The 16,765-nt window shown below is 40.7% G+C and overlaps 1 protein-coding gene across 1 annotated transcript in view; it reads left to right on the plus strand.

Moving 5' to 3' along the window:
• CHD1 (chromodomain helicase DNA binding protein 1) overlaps positions 1–16,765 on the plus strand; it is an 83,829-nt gene that overhangs the window by 29,716 nt on the left and 37,348 nt on the right. Inside the window, exons 13-19 of the mRNA XM_075837012.1 lie at positions 24–113; positions 13,957–14,147; positions 14,339–14,527; positions 14,897–15,059; positions 15,613–15,765; positions 15,863–15,934; positions 16,135–16,284. Of these exons, the coding sequence (XP_075693127.1) occupies positions 24–113; positions 13,957–14,147; positions 14,339–14,527; positions 14,897–15,059; positions 15,613–15,765; positions 15,863–15,934; positions 16,135–16,284 (1,008 nt within the window). The remainder of the gene's footprint in view (positions 1–23; positions 114–13,956; positions 14,148–14,338; positions 14,528–14,896; positions 15,060–15,612; positions 15,766–15,862; positions 15,935–16,134; positions 16,285–16,765) is intronic.

Below are 16,765 nucleotides of genomic sequence, written 5' to 3' on the forward strand. Positions count from 1 at the left end.
TTAACCAGCTCTCATTGTTTCAGATCCGGACACACGAGTGGATGCACCTACAAACAAAGAGAATAAAGTTCAATGTTGTTTTAACTACATATGAAATCCTCCTTAAGGACAAAGTAAGTTTTATGTGCTGACAAAAGTTTTTACACTTTTTCAAGATTTGACATAATCCATCAATATGAAGAGTGGTAAACAATGCATCTGTTCTGATATCAGACTGAACGTATCATACTCTTGCCTTGTTTTGAGTCTTTACATTGGCACAATATTGTGTAGGTTTGATTACAGTTTTCTTGGTACCCTTAAGTAAAGGATACTGAGAGATAAACCGATTAAAAGTATGATCATTACAAAATCGCAGTGTAGAGTATTTGGATGCAACTAGTAGTCCACCAAGCAGCTGAGCTATTCCTAGCCCAAGTATTTTTGCACTATATGGCCATTTAGCCATTTTGAAAGAGGGATTCATTTTTTATTTTTTTTGGTAATTCTATTTGTATATTATTGCCATCTGTCCATGTTCTGCTATCATAACAGATGTTTGACCTTTTAATGTCATCTTACCATCTGCCGCATTCTGACTGTCAATACACTGCAGCACCAAATAGATGTAAACACCCGAAGATCACATCCACTTGAGCGTAATGTGGAATTCATTCCCGTTTGCTACTGAAATAACCTACACTTTTCTGGAAGTCTTTCAAAGAGTTTGTAACACAACTGGGAATTCACTTCCATACAAATCCAAGAGCATTACATCGCTTTGGCACTGATCGGTGGTGAGGCCTGGTTCACATAATCGTCTCATAGTTGTTCACTGGGTCAAGGCTCTGTGCAGGCTATATTGCAACCCGCTCCCTGAACTGCTGTTTTCTCACATGTTTTCACTTGCCGATGACCGCATTTACAGTTTGAGAACGGACTTGTCTCATATCGTGATGAGTATAGAACGTTTTACTGCATGTGGGACCCTGTCCATGGTTGTATCTGGTATTGCAGCTCTGTTCCATTGAAGTGAATGGGACTGAGCTGCAGTACAAGTGTGGCATTGTTTTTGGAAGAAATCATCAATGTCTCTCTAATCCTGGACAACCCCTTTAACTAAAGTGCTATGCATCCGAATTAAGAGACCTATTATTGTCTTTAAACAGTCTTCTAATCCTAAAGGTGTTTTCCAGTTATAAGAAATTGGTGGCCTATCCTCCGGATAGGCCATCAATATCTGACTGTTGGAGGTCCGAGATTCGGTACCCCCGCCGACCAGCTGTTTTGAAAAGGGCTGCATGCGGTGCTCATGTGAGCACTGCTTCCTCTTGGTCATGGTCGCTGCTCGTACTGTGAATCGCCGAAACACTTGTAGCGGTTGTTCACAGTATTCGTCTTCTCCCATTCCCTTCAAAACCCCCAGTGATCCGATATTGATGACCTATACTAAGGATAGGCCATTAATTTATTTGAACTGGAATACCCCTTTCAGCATTGTTCACTATATTTGGTTGGCATAGTAAGCACATTTCTACTAAAACAGGGAAAGACTACTTAACCCCTTAAGGACGCAGCCACTTTTGGACCATATGACACAGCCTCATTTTTTAAATCTGACGTGTCACTTTATGTGGTGGTAACTCCAGAATTCTTTTACCTATCCGAGCGATTCTGAGATTTTCTCGTGACATATTGTACTTTGTTAGTGAAAAAATTTGGTTGATAAATTCAATATTTATTTGTGAAAAACACCAAAATTTTGAGAAAATTTGCAAAAATTAGCATTTTTCTAAATTCAAATGTGTCTGCTTGTAAGACAGATAGTGATACCACACAAAATAGTGACTAGTAAACATCACCCATATGTCTACTTTAGTTTGGCATCATTTTTTGAACATCCTTTTATTTTTCTAGGACGTTACAAGGCTTATAAGTTTAGCAGCAATTTCTCATATTTTCAAGAAAATTTCAAAAGGCTATTTTTACAGGTACCAGTTTAGTTCTGAAGTGGCTTTGAGAGCCTTATATATTAGGAACCCCCACAAATCGCCCCATTTTAAAAACTGCACCCCTTAAAGGGAATGTGACGCTAGAAAAAAATGTATTTTTTTTTTAGTTAAACAGTTAGTGTATAGGTGATTAAACATTGTTCTAATTTTTTTTAATTTTTTTCACGAGTCAGGAAATATTATTAATTAGATTCTAATTTATAATATTTCCCAGTGCTGGTCACTAGATGGAGCAATTCCCAAAATTGCAGCATTGCATGTGGTAAAGCAACATTGCTTTATGCTGCAAAATTTGAGAAAACTCACTCGCTCTAGTGAGCTCTTAGAATCCCCCCTCCTTTATCCTGGCTAGTGCCGGGAGAAACGAGGGGATTGAACGGTCAAACCTCCTACACGGTGTGTCGCCATTTTTAGAGCTAACACACAGTGTAGTAGGTTTACATACACTAGTAAACACACAGTAAAACACTTACAGACACAGAAATAACTTACCTGCTCCAGTCGCCGCCGCTCCCTCCGGTCCGTCCGCTCCGTCTGCTACCGCCGCTCCATGTGCACAAGTTCGGAAGCCGCGACCGGAAGTAGTAATCTTACTGTCCGGCCGCGACTTCCGGTCTACAGGAAAATGGCGCCGGACGGCGCACAGTTCAACTTGGACTGTGTGGGAGCGGCGCATACGCCGTTCCCACACAGACGGCGTACTGCAGAGTGAATGGAACGGGCCACGTTCGCATTCACTATGGGACTGTAGCTGCCGTATTCCATGTCTCTATGTGTCGTTAATCGACACATACAGAAATGGAAAAAAAAATGGCAGCCCCCATAGGGAAGAAAAAGTGAAAAAATAAAAAATAGTAAAACACAAACACACAAATAAATATAAACGTTTTTAATAAAACACTAACATCAAACTGATGTAAAAAAAATTTTTTTCGTGACACTGTTCCTTTAAAGTATTCAAAACAGCATTTAGAAAGTGTCTTAACACATTATTTTATTACAAATGGACAGTGAAAATGAAAAATTACATTATTTTCCAATAAGACGTAGCATTAGTTAAAAAAATTTCATTTTCTCAACAAATAAAAGAGAAAAAGCACCGTAACATTTGTAAAGCATTCTCTTCAGAGTAGGGAAATACCCCACATGTGGTCATAAACTGCTATTTGGACACACAGCAAGGCTCTAAAGGGAAGGAGCGCCATTTAGTATTTGGAGTGGAGATTTTACAAGATTAGTTTTTTGACCCCATGTTGCATTGAGCTATAGTATCAGTACAGTGGTACCCCCGAAAAATTACCCCATTTTGGAAACTAGATCCCTCAAAGAATTTATCTAGGGGTGTAGTGAGCATTTTGAGCGCACAAGTGTTTTGCAAAAATGAGTAAACAATAGATGTAGCAGATTGAAAATTGCTGTTTTCCACAGATATGCCATTTCAGTGGCCAATGTGTTGTGCCCAGCTTGTACCACCGTAGACACACATCCCATAAATTGTTAAGCGGGTTCTCCAGAATACAGTAATACCCCATATGTGGTCATAAATTGCGGTTTGGGTACACGGCCAGGCTCAGTTGGACCACCATTTGGCTTTTGAAGCGCAAATTTTGCTTCGTGTTTTAGTGGTATTTCAACTTCTAATGTGGGGCATATGTAAGCTGGGCGGAGGACATCCGGGCATATGTAAGCTGGGCGGAGGACATCAGGGCATATGTAAGCTGGGCGGAGTACATCAGGGTATATGTAAACTGTGCGGAGTACATCAGGGTATATGTAAACTGTGCGGAGTACATCAGGGTATATGTAAACTGTGCGGAGTACATCAGGGTATATGTAAACTGTGCGGAGTACATCAGGGTATATGTAATATGTGCGGAGTACATCATGGTATATGTAAGCTGTGAGGAGTACATCAGGGTATATGTAAACTGTGCGGAGTACATCAGGGTATATGTAAGCTGTGCGGAGTACATCAGGGTATATGTAAGCTGTGCGGAGTACATCAGGGTATATGTAAGCTGTGCGAAGTACATCAGGGTATATGTAAGCTGTGAGGAGTACATCAGGGTATATGTAAGCTGGGCGGAGGACATCAGGGTATATGTAAGCTGGGCGGAGGACATCAGGGCATATGTAAGCTGTGAGGAGTACATCAGGGTATATGTAACATGTGAGGAGTACATCAGGGTATATGTAATCTGTGCGGAGTACATCAGGGTATATGTAAGCTGTGAGGAGTACATCAGGGTATATGTAAGCTGGGCGGAGGACATCAGGGTATATGTAAGCTGGGCGGAGGACATCAGGGCATATGTAAGCTGTGAGGAGTACATCAGGGTATATGTAACATGTGAGGAGTACATCAGGGTATATGTAATCTGTGAGGAGTACATCAGGCTATATGTGAGCTGGGCGGAGGACATCAGGGTATATGTAATATGTGCGGAGTACATCAGGGTATATGTGAGCTGGGCGGAGTACATCAGGGTATATGTAAGCTGGGCGGAGGACATCAGGGCATATGTAAGCTGGGCGGAGTGCAACAGGTCATAATAGGATGATGTAATAATGGGGTGAATGAATAATCCATGGATTGGTGTGCTACGCTTTGAACCAATCCTTTATGCACAGGCCGGGTTTATTGGGTTTTATACAAAATATCTGCACTCCAGTATTGCCGAATCTTTGACTTCTTCACTAGCCCTATAAGCAGCACAAGGCCCTAAAGTTTCCTTATCTCCGCTGCATCTACAGGGTCCACCTGTGGGGTCCAGCAAATGACGATGTGGGTATTTAGTGAAATTCTACTGGACCTAAAGAATTTGTCTGGCCCGTCATTTAGCATCATTGCGTTTTGAGAGTCATAACGTGTTATTTTTCCGGTGACGGAGCTGTGTGAGGGCGCGTTTTTTGGGGTACATGTGATTTTTTTTTTTTATTATTATTTATTTCTTTTTTTATTTTATCACTATTTATTCAATTTTTTTGGGAGCTGAGGAAAGCAAAAAACAGCAATGCTAGCACGCTTTTTTTTTGTTTTTTTTTTAGTGTTCTCCATGCAGTATAAACAACATGTTAACTTTATTCTGCGGGGCGATACGATTACAGCGACACCAAATTTATATCTTTTTTTTACGTTTCACTACGTTCCCACAATAAAAATACTCTTTTCTAAAAAAAAAAAAAAAAAAATGTTTGTGTCGCCATTTTCTGACAGCCATAAGTTTTTTTATTTTTTTGTTGATATCGCTGTGGGAGGGCTTGTTTTATGCGTGACAAACTGTAGTTTACATTGGTACCATTTTGCATTACTTGCAACTTTTTGATAAAAAATAATGTGACCTTTTTATAGATCAGGCCGTTCGGAACGCGGCGATACCTATTATGTATAGTTTTTTTTCATGTTCATTTTTTTTCTAGTAATAAAGGAGTTGATCAGGGAAACAGGGCGATTATTGTTTTTATTAGTTAAAACTTTTATTTATTTTTCTTTCACTTTTTTTTTTTTTTTTACTTTTTTCACTTTTTCTTTTACACTTACCTGGGGACTTGAAGATCTGGTCTTCTGATCCCCGGTACAATACACTGCACTACTTATGTAGTGCAGTGTATTGTAACTGTCATTCTTCAGCTGACAGTTAGCGTATTAGGTCCTGCCTCGGGCAGAACCTAATAGGCTTCCGTACCTGGGCAACCAGGAAGCCTAGCAACGGCTTCCTGGTTGCCATAGAAACCATCGCCACCCGCGATCCATCGCGGGGGGGTACAGAGGGAGCTCCCTCCATCTGTCAACCACTTCAATGCGGCGGACGCCATTGACTGCCGCATTGAAGGGGTTAAATGGCTGCGATCGGTGATAACCGCCATTGCAGCGGGATGTCAGCTGTGTATAACAGCTGACAGCCGCTGAAGTTAAAGCACGCACAGCTCCTTTGCTCGCTTTATCTACAGGGCCTGACTGTACGCCCGTGTATCTGGCCCTACAGTCACGCCCAAAAGCGGGAAGGGGTTAAAGAACAAAAAAAAAAATCAATAGAAAAAAATACCACAATGGTGCCGGCAGCAAATTTCTAGGTGCATTGACGCAAACATTTGACTTGCACAAATAAAATCTAAATTTATAAAAAAAAAAATCAATAGACCCCTTACACATTGTATAAATGCCTCACCGCACTATACATTCGTGCGCGCCGTCATGCAATTTTCTTCAAAGTGTACTATTGTGTAAAAAAAATAAATGCATAAAAAGTCATGTTTGTAGCTATAAGGGTATGTTCACACGCAGAGTCAAAAACATCTCAAAATACGGAGCTGTTTTCAAGGGAAAACAGCTCCTGATTTTCAGACGTTTTTGTGCCACTCTCAATTTTCGCGGCATATGTTACGGCCGTTTTTGGAGCTTTTTTCAATAGTCTATGGAAAACTGCTCCAAAAACGTCCCAAGAAGTGTCCTGCACTTCTTTTTCGCGGCCGTTTTTTTACGCTTAAAAAAAAGCCGCAAAAAGGCTCCGTCGGAACAGAACGCCGTTTTCCCGTTGAAATCAATGGGCAGATGTTTTGAGTCGTTCTGCTTCCGGTTTTTCGGCCGTTTTTTGGGCCGTAAAAATAGGCTGTGTGAACATACCCGAAGTCTATTCCTAGAAGAGTTTGATGCGCACAATACCGCCTCAAAATAAAAGTACAAGATGTGCAGTGTTCATACGTGTTACATATCTGTCTACATGCACATATCTTCACATAATTACCAGAACTGAAGAGAAATCAGAGATCTCTGCGATCCAGATGACGGTAATCATCCGAGTCATGGAGTCGCCAAATGGTCTGCTTAGGTGCAGCGGGTGATGAGATGTCCAACTGCTCACCTTCTCACCCCTGGAGTAGGAATAAAAAAGACCCCCCCCCCCCCCCCCCTAAATGTGACACACATCTTCTCTGATTGCTAAAAGGGGTGATATCCCTGCAATTTTTTAGCCATATCGGAAGCCGTCTTTGAATGTTTTGTTCATTAGGTATTAAAGAGGATCTGTCACTAGTTTAGTAATGCCCAATCTCCTAGCTAATCTAATAGGTGCGGTCACACTGATAATGCTAGTGAAAATTGTGTCCCAAAACGTTTATTATTTTAAGCTTTAGGCGCACCACGACTCAACTGTACGTCCTAGTGGCCAGTGTCTTAGTGCACAAGGACGTACAGTTACTGCGCGGTTCCCGATGCACAATGTCGGCGACAGTGTGCATCGGGAAGGCCAGCTGTTCCCGATAGCTGACACTCCACTGTTGCTGATCAGCGGCTGATTTCAGCAATTAACCCCTTTAAGGGGTTGTGTCACGAAAAAAAAAAATTTTTATATATAATATTGCTTTTAGTATGGTATTAAAGTCAATTTTAGTTATTTGTGTTCTTGTGTTGTACTTTTTTTCTTACTTTTACTTCTCTATGGAGGCTGCCATTTTTTTTTCATCTGTGTCGATTAACGACACATACAGAGATGGAATACGGCACATACATCCCCATAGAGAATGCGAACGGGAGCCGTTCCATTCACTATAGCGTACGCCGTCTGTGTGGGAATGGCGCATGCCGCTCCCACACAGTCCAAAAGGAAGGTCTTTGGTAGAGCGACATCTGGCGCCATTTTCATGTGGACCGGAAGCCGCGGATGGACAGTAAGATGACTTCCAGTCGCGGCTTCCGGCCATATGTTCATGGCAGCGAAGACGCAAGGTGTAGGAGCGGAGGCGGCAGGAGCAGGCAAGTTATGTTTGTGTATGTGATGTGTTTATTCTGTTCGTGTATGTTTGTGTTATACTGTCTGATTACCACTGTATCTAATCCTCCTACACTGTGCATTCGCTCAGAAAATGGCGACACACAGTGTAGGAGGTTTGAAAATTCAACACCCTCCTTCTCCTGGCACTAGCCCAGGATAAGGGAGGGGGGATTGTCTGAGGACACTAGAGCGAGTGTGTCTACCCCAAATTTGCAGCATAAAGCAATGAGGTTGCTTTACCACATGCCAATGCTGCAATTTTGGGAATTGCTCCCTCTAGTGACCAGCACATGGAAATGTTATAAATTTGAATTTAATTTATAATATTTCCTGACTTGTGAAAAAATGAAAACAATGTGTAATCACTTATATACTAACTTTAACTGAAAAAAATAAAAATAAAATTCTAGCGACACATTCCCTTTAAATACGGCGATCGATTGCAATCGCCACGTTTTAGAGGTTTCTAGCACATCGGCAGACCTCACAATGAAATCGTGAGGTTTGCAGATGGCTAGCATGGCGACCGTAGGCTGAGTAATGGCCTCCGTGTCTGCCCTGTACGGAAGCCTATCAGGACCAGCCTCCTGATAGACTTCCTGTCAGAGTGACGGGATGTCACTGTGTCGTTCCCGATGCACACTGTCGGTGACCGTGTGCATCGGGAACCGGGAGGTCAGCTGTCCCCGACAGCTGACACTCCACTGTTGCCGATCAGCGGCTCATCGCCTCTGTTTTCATCAAGTAACCTGTTAAATGCGGCACTGGATTGCGATCACCGCATTTAGGGGGTTTGTATCACGTTAGCAGCCCCCATGCAATTGTGGGGGTTGCTGATGCTTGTGATGGCATCCCGAGGCCGAACAGCCTCCGGGTCTGCTCTGTATGGAAGCCTATGAGGACCAGCCTCTGGCCGCTGGCTCGTAGACTTACTGTCAGTGACTGTGACGTCACACTGACAGTTGGAATACATTACACTACTAGGTAGTGTAACGTCTTCTAGCAGTGATCAGAGCTGCAGGTAAAATAAGAATGTAAAAGGTAAAAAAAAAAAAAATGTAAAGTTTATAAACATGTTTTACAAAGGTGTAAGTCTTTTATTATAGGGAAAAAATGAAAACGTTAAAAAAAAAAAAAGTACACTTATTTTATCACCGCGTTCGTAACGACCCAAACTGTTATTTTTCCCGCACGGTGAACGCTGCAAAAAAATAAAAATAAATGAAAAACAATACCAGAATCATTATTTTTTGGGTCACCACCACTCCCAAAATATAGAATAAAAAGTTGCATGTACCCCACAATAGTACCAATAAAAACTACAACCCGTCCTGCAAAAAACAAGCCCTTACACAGCTTTTTTGACTGAAAAATAAAAGTTATCTCTCAGAATTTGGTGACCGAAAATGTATTTTATAAACAAGTGATTTTATTGTGCAAACGCTGCAAAACCTAAAAAAAAAACTATATACACACGGTATCGCCGTAATCGTATCGACCCAGAGAATAAAGTAAAACTAATTTTTAGAGCATGATGAACGCCGTAAGAAATAAATAATTTAAACCGCCAAAATCACTGTTTTTTGGTCACCAAAGCTCTAAATAAAATGTAATAAAAAGTGATCAAAAAGTTGTCTGTACCAATAAAAATTACAGCTCGTCCCGCCAAAAAATAAGCCCTCACGCCGCTCAACTCGACCAACAAATAAAAAAGTTATGGCTCTCAGAATGTGATACAAAACAATATTATTATTTTTTTAACAAATTGTTTTTTCTTTGTAAAAGTAGTAAAATCTATAAAAAAAACTATATACATTTGGTATCACCGTAATCCTATTTACCCACAGAATAAAGTTAAGTTGACGTTTTTACCGCACGGTGAAAGCGGTAAAAACGAAACCCAAAAAACAATGGAGGAATCGTTTTTTTCCAATTTCACCCCGCAAAGAATTTTATTTTCGGTCTCCAACTACATTATATGGTACTTTAAATGGTGTCAATAGAAACTACAACTCTTCCCGCGAAAAAATAAGCCCACACACCGCGCTATTGATGGAAAAATAAAAAAGTTATGGTGTTTGGAAGGTGGGGAGTGAAAAACTAAAATGGAAAAGCAAAAAAGGATCAGTCCTGCAAAGGTTAATTAATTTCTATTAAAAAAAAAATATATTACCACATGTGGGGTATTGTCATACTCGGGAGAGATTGCGTTCCAAATGTTGGGCGGCTTTTTCTCCTTTATCCCTTGTGAAAATGAAAAAATTAAACATTTTATTGGACAAAAATGTTGATATTCATTTTCACAACCTAAGTCCACTAAATTCTGCAAAAAAACCTGTGTGGTATAAATGCTCACTTTACCCCTAGAAAAATTCCTTGAGGGGTGTAGTTTCCAAAATGGGGTCACTTTTGGGGTGTTTCCACTGTTTTGGTTCCTCCAGGACGTTGCAAACGCGACATGGCACTGAAAACCAATCCAGCAAAATCTGCGCTCCAGAATCGGAATGGCGCTCCTTCCCTTCTGAGCCCTGCTGTGGGTCCAATCAGCAGTTTATTACTACATATGGGGTATTTCCGTAATCGGGAGAAGATGCTTTACAAATGTTGGGCTGCATTTTCAGATTTTCATTTTCACAGACTAAGGCTGGGTTCACACGAGCGTGGCGTTTTTGCGCGCGCAAAAACGCGGCGGTTTACGTGCGCAAAAGCCACTTAACAGCTCCGTCTGGCTGCAGCATATGATGCGAGGCTGCGTTCTTTTCGCGCAGCCGCCATCATAATGACACTCCGTTTGGATGTTTGTAAACAGAAAAGCACGTGGTGCTTTTCTGTTTTCATTCATCCTTTTCACTGCTGTTGCACGAATCACGCAGTTCGCACGGAAGTGCTTCCGTGCGGCATGCGTTGTTTTCACGCACCCATTAACTTCAATGGGTGCGTGGTTCGCGCAAAACGCCCAAAGAACGGACATGTCGTGACTTTTTTTCAGCGGACTCACGCTGAGTAAAAATCACAGACATGTCTGCACTGCCCCATAGACTAATATAGGTCCGTGCAACGCTTGTGCAAATCACGCGAGTTGCACGGACGTAATTCCCGTTCGTCTGAATAAAGCCTAACTCCAATAAATCTAGCAAAATACCTGTGGGGTCAAAATGCTAACTAGACCCCTAGATAAATTCCTAACTATAGCCCTAGATAAATCCCTTGAGGAGTGTAGTTTTGAAAAATGGGGTAACTTTTGGAGAGTTTCCACTGTTTTGGCACCACAAGACCTCTTCAAAGCTGACATGGTGCCTAAAATATCTATAAAAAAAACAGACCTCAAAATCCTGTAGGTGCTCCTTTGCTTCTGAGGCCTGTGTTTCAGTCCAGTAGCATACTAGGGCCACATGTGGGATATTTCTAAAAACTGCAGTATCTGGGCAATAAATATTGAGTTGCATTTCTCTGGTAAAACCTTCTGTGGTACAGAAAAAAATGTATTACAAATGAATTTCGACAAAAAAAATAAATTTGTATATTTCCCCTCTACTTTGCTTCATTTCCTGTGAAACGCCTAAAGGGTTAAGAAACTTTCTGAATGCGGTTTTGAATACTTTGAGGGGTGCAGATTTTAAAATGGGGTAATTTATTGGGAGATTCTAATATATAAGGCCCTCAAAACCACTTCAGAACTAAACTGGTACCTGTAAAAATAGCCTTTTGAAATTTTCTTGAAAATGTGAGAAATTGCTGCTAAAGTTCTAAGCCTTGTAACGTCCTAGAAAAATAAAGGGACGTTCAAAAAACGATGCAAACATAAAGTAGACCTATGGGAAATGTTAACTAGTGACTATTTTTCGTGGTATTACTATCTGTTTTGCAAGCAGATACATTTAAGTTTAGAAAAATGCTAATTTTTGCACGTTTTCTCTAAATTTTGGTGTTTTTCACTAATAAATATTGAATTTATCGACCAAATTTTTCCACTATCATAAAGTACAATATGTCACGAGAAAACAATCTCCGAATCGCTTGGATAGGTAAAAGCATTCCCAAGTTATTGCCACATAAAATGACACATGCCAGATTTGAAAAAATAGGCTGTGCCACAAGGCCAAAACAGGCTGCGTCCTATGAGCTTTTTTTCTAAATATGCAAATGAAGCTATACTAGACAAGTGGGAGGTAACCGCAAGGATTCTCCTGAGGTGGAGCTACCTCACAGCCTCTGACGCTGTCCTATCAGCATGAAGCTGCTTCACACAGTGTAAGACACAAGGAACGTAGAAAAGATACTCCTTGTATAAGGCGCTCTTGTGTGGGCGGTTCAGTCCACAGGACCATCGGATGGTATTTAAAATCTATTTATTTGGTGAACATGTTAAAAGGTTTAACCCCTTAATGACCGCCGATACGTCTTTTTACGGCGGTCATTAGTGGGCTTTATTCTAGAGCGCCGCTATTCTACGTCGCTGCTGTAGAATAAAGTAAACAGAGCAGGGAGCCGTGAAATCTCCCTGCTCTCAGCTGCCAGACGTAGCTGAGGGCTGGGGGCGTCCCTGCTCTGCCGGGTGAGATCGATATTAGTATCGATCTCACCCGTTTAACCCTTCAGATGCGGTGCGCAATAGCGAGCACCACATCTGAGTGGTTTTGGAGAGAGGGAGGGAGCTCCCTCTCATCTCACTGACACCCGGCGATAAAATCGCCGAGTGTCTGTGTCTCTAATGGCAGCCGGGGGTCTAATAAAGACCCCCAGGTCTGCCTGGAGCGAATGCCTGCTAGATCATGCCGCAGGCATGACCTAGCAGATGCCTGTCCGTTTTAAACGGACAGGCAGTAATACACTGCAATACAAAAGTATTGCAGTGTATTATAATAGCGATCGGAGGATAGGGAAGTCCCCTAGTGGGACTAGTAAAAGTTAAAAAGTTTAATAAAGTTAATAAAAAAAAAAAAGTGAAACAAAAAAAAATGAAAAACCCAGCTTTTCCCCTTACAAAATGCTTTACTATTAAAAAAAACTACAATAAAGCAAAAAAGTTACACATATTTGGTATCGCCGCGTCCGTAACGACCCCGACAATAAAACTGTTACATTATTTAACACGCACTGTGAACGCCGTAAAAAATAAAATAAAAAACAATGGAAAAATTGCTGTTTTCTGTTAATCCTGACTTAAAAAAAGTGATAAAAAGTGATCAAAAAGTCGCATCTACTCTCAAATGGTACCAATAAAAACTGCAAGTCGTCCCGCAAAAAACAAGACCTTATACAGCTATGCCGACGCAAAAATAAAAAAGTTACAGCTCTTCGAATGTGACAATGGAAAAATGTAAAAAATGGCTTGGACATTAGGGACCAGAATGCAAGCAGGGGGAAGGGGTTAAAATACAGATGCTGCAACGCGTTTCAACCTCGCACCGAGTCTTCGTCATGTTCACCAAATAAACTGATTTTAATACCATCCGATGGTCCTGTGGACTGATTGAACCATCCACACAAGAGCGCCCGATACAAGGATTATCTTTTCTACGTTCCTCATCCTATTAGACCACGGCAGAAACTCCAACCTTGGAACTATACACCGTGGGTCTGCTCCGGAGGCTTGCTTAGTGTGTTGCGTTGTGCCGACGATCCCGCGCAACATCAGTCAATCCAGATTCACTTGTACATATCAATTATTTTGAAGTACGTTATCACCTTAGAGTAGCGCCATTTCGCTCTCCTTTTTTCCACTGACTAAGCACAGTGTGAGACACATTATAGAGGGAAGGGGGGTCTCGGCTAGTGGTATACGAAAGAGGAGATTCTAATCTTTAATATGCCACCAGGAGTGTTGCAGTTCTAGCTGTGACACGACAGGAGGTATCACCAGTTGAATACACAGTCGAGAATGGAAGCTGTATACTATATGATCACGCTGTGTTGCTGGGCAGGGGAGGGGGAGAAGCTGTATGAGGATTGGACAGCGTCACACAGAAAACATAACACCGCCCAGACTGAAAAGAAAGTCACCTCCTATTCGGCTAGTAGAGCTACATTAGCATATTTAGAAAAATGCTCATAACTTTGCAAATAATAAATGTTTTTGAAAAATCGCACTGTAGTTATCAGCATAACAACGCCTATTAGATTAGTTAGGAGATAGGGAATTAGTAAACTAGTGACAGTCTCTTTAATACACATTAACAATTTGTTGCCTCCAGTCTTTTCTAGGTGGTGTGAATTGGGCTTTCGTAGGAGTCGATGAAGCTCATCGGCTAAAAAACGATGATTCCCTGCTTTACAAGACCCTGATAGACTTTAAGTCAAATCATCGTCTTCTCATCACTGGAACTCCTTTGCAGAATTCCCTTAAAGAATTATGGTCTTTGCTTCACTTTATTATGCCAGAGAAGTAAGTTGTTGTCTTAAATATTTTTGTAAGTTACTGCTTCACTGGAAAATCGACCTTTGCACATATTTTTTAAAAACTGCTTGTCCTGAAACCAGAAGACCACCTTATATCTTAAAGCTTCTGCATATTTTTGAGAGCTGTAATAGAGCAAACTAAATTGAAAATATATTTTTTGTATGTATTTATAATAGGTTCTCCTCTTGGGAAGTCTTTGAAGAGGAACACGGTAAAGGCAGAGAATATGGCTATGCCAGTCTTCACAGAGAACTTGAGCCATTCCTTCTAAGAAGAGTAAAGAAAGATGTGGAAAAATCTTTACCAGCTAAAGTAGAACAAATTTTGAGGGTTGAGATGAGTGCTCTGCAGAAACAGTACTATAAGTAAGTATTTGCCATAGCTTTTTCAAGCAACTCTTAACAGATTATAAAAGACCTTATAAACAGTGCAACTAGAATTTCAGCCGGTAATGAGGTGCACAATATGTATCACCGGCAATACTATTGTGTATAGGGTGCCATATCTCAGTACTCCTTTTCTCGTAAAAGCACTGAATACAGTGCTTTTGATGGAGTATGGTGCAATTTATTTATTTTATGGACTCTCCTACGCCACCATGTGACAATATGATGGGTTGCCCTCATTTTATAGCATTAACGCCATATTTGACATACGTGTAATTATGATCCTGAGTGTGGTTGTTTACGGTACATGAGCTTTTAGATCTATATTCATTACTGAGCTTTCCCTAGGTGGATCCTAACACGGAATTACAAGGCCTTGAGCAAAGGTTCGAAAGGCAGTACCTCAGGATTTTTAAACGTCATGATGGAGCTTAAAAAGTGTTGTAACCATTGCTACCTCATTAAGCCACCTGAAGATAATGAATTCTATAACAGACAAGAAGCCTTACAGGTGAGCCGCAATACCAACCCTTCATTTAAAACTATTTACTAGAAAACATTTATCTACATGTAAGAATTGTTACTGATAATAAAAGTTCTATACCATGTTTAAAAAAAAACAAAAACATAACCCTCGACTTGTTTTTAAATGGCCCTCTTTCTTGTGAGCTGGACAGGCAGCCTTGCAGGTGCAGCCATAAGAAGGTTATACCAGATTTCTGTTCTATTAAAGCAGGCGTGATGATCATCTGCCATTTTGCATAGAAGCTGGGGGTCTGTATTGATGACTTGTCACCAACACTGCACCCGAGGCCTCCGTTGCGGCTCTTTGTAAGGCGGTGCAAAGGAGTATGAGCAGAGGAATCGTTTTTTGTTTTTTTTTGTTACCCCCCCCCCCCCCCCCTCTCGCATCTGAAACATGGCTTTTTAGCAGCTGGTTTGAATATCCTTTGTTCTGCTAATAAAATATGAAACAGATGATGTTAATGTTTGGACATGGATGGAGATTGTGGATCTTATTGTGTTGTAACTAATTTACCTTTGTCCAAATTTTTTTTGTTAAGCACTTAATTCGGAGCAGCGGTAAACTAATTCTTCTGGACAAGTTGTTAGTACGTCTGAGAGAACGTGGTAACCGAGTCTTGATATTTTCTCAAATGGTTCGGATGCTGAACATCCTTGCAGAGTATTTAAAGGCACGGCAGTTTCCTTTTCAGGTAAGTTTGTATCTTGGTTTCTTGGATGTAAGTTTAGAAAACCGGTTTATTTTACATATATATTTTGCAGTTACTGAAACTTTGACATTATTTTTAGAGATTAGATGGATCCATCAAAGGAGAAATAAGAAAGCAAGCACTTGACCATTTTAATGCAGAAGGATCGGAGGTGAGAATTAATCATAAAAAATATTTCTGTATGAAGTTTTAATGTATTTGATTTTGGTGGAAAAAAAAAGCAGCAGAATAAAAAGCTTTTTGCAGGCTTGAAAACTCCTATCCAACCCCATTTGTCATGTAGCCGTGTTTTAGTCCCATGCTGCTTGAATTACTACAAGTGACCAAATGGTTTTTCTTCCTCTTGTACAGGACTTTTGCTTTCTTCTCTCTACCCGTGCTGGTGGTCTTGGAATAAACCTTGCTTCAGCTGATACAGTAGTCATTTTTGATTCGGACTGGAATCCACAAAATGACCTTCAAGCCCAAGCCAGAGCTCATCGAATAGGACAAAAAAAACAAGTAATGTATTTTTATTTTTCTGTACACATTTTTAGACTTGTCAATGTGCACTCATATACACATAACTGCTATTACTAGGGCATGAATGGAGACTTCGATCCACACAATGTCCCCATGACAAGACTGAACACCTAAACATAGACTAGAATTGCTATCATGGGGATGAAGTGCAATAACTGCAGTATTCAGTCCGGTAACTTTAAACTCTGAACGTTTTTTTTTCCCCACATTGGAAGATCTTATGCGATGCCAAGTACTTTCAGTAAGCAGAAGCACTTATTCTCAAAAACACACAAATTTATTTTCCATGGAGATGTGCAATGTAGTACACAACAGGCATGAGAACCTAAAAATAGTCATAATTGTGATGGCAAAACTATTGAAAACATAATGATAAATATCATAAGGATGTATGTAGTGGCCTAATAATGAACAACCTCTGCTTCTTGTGTAAACGTCAGGGCACCTGATAACATCCTGT

The sequence above is a fragment of the Rhinoderma darwinii genome, chromosome 1, assembly GCF_050947455.1.
Source record: "Rhinoderma darwinii isolate aRhiDar2 chromosome 1, aRhiDar2.hap1, whole genome shotgun sequence".
NCBI lineage: Eukaryota > Metazoa > Chordata > Amphibia > Anura > Rhinodermatidae > Rhinoderma > Rhinoderma darwinii.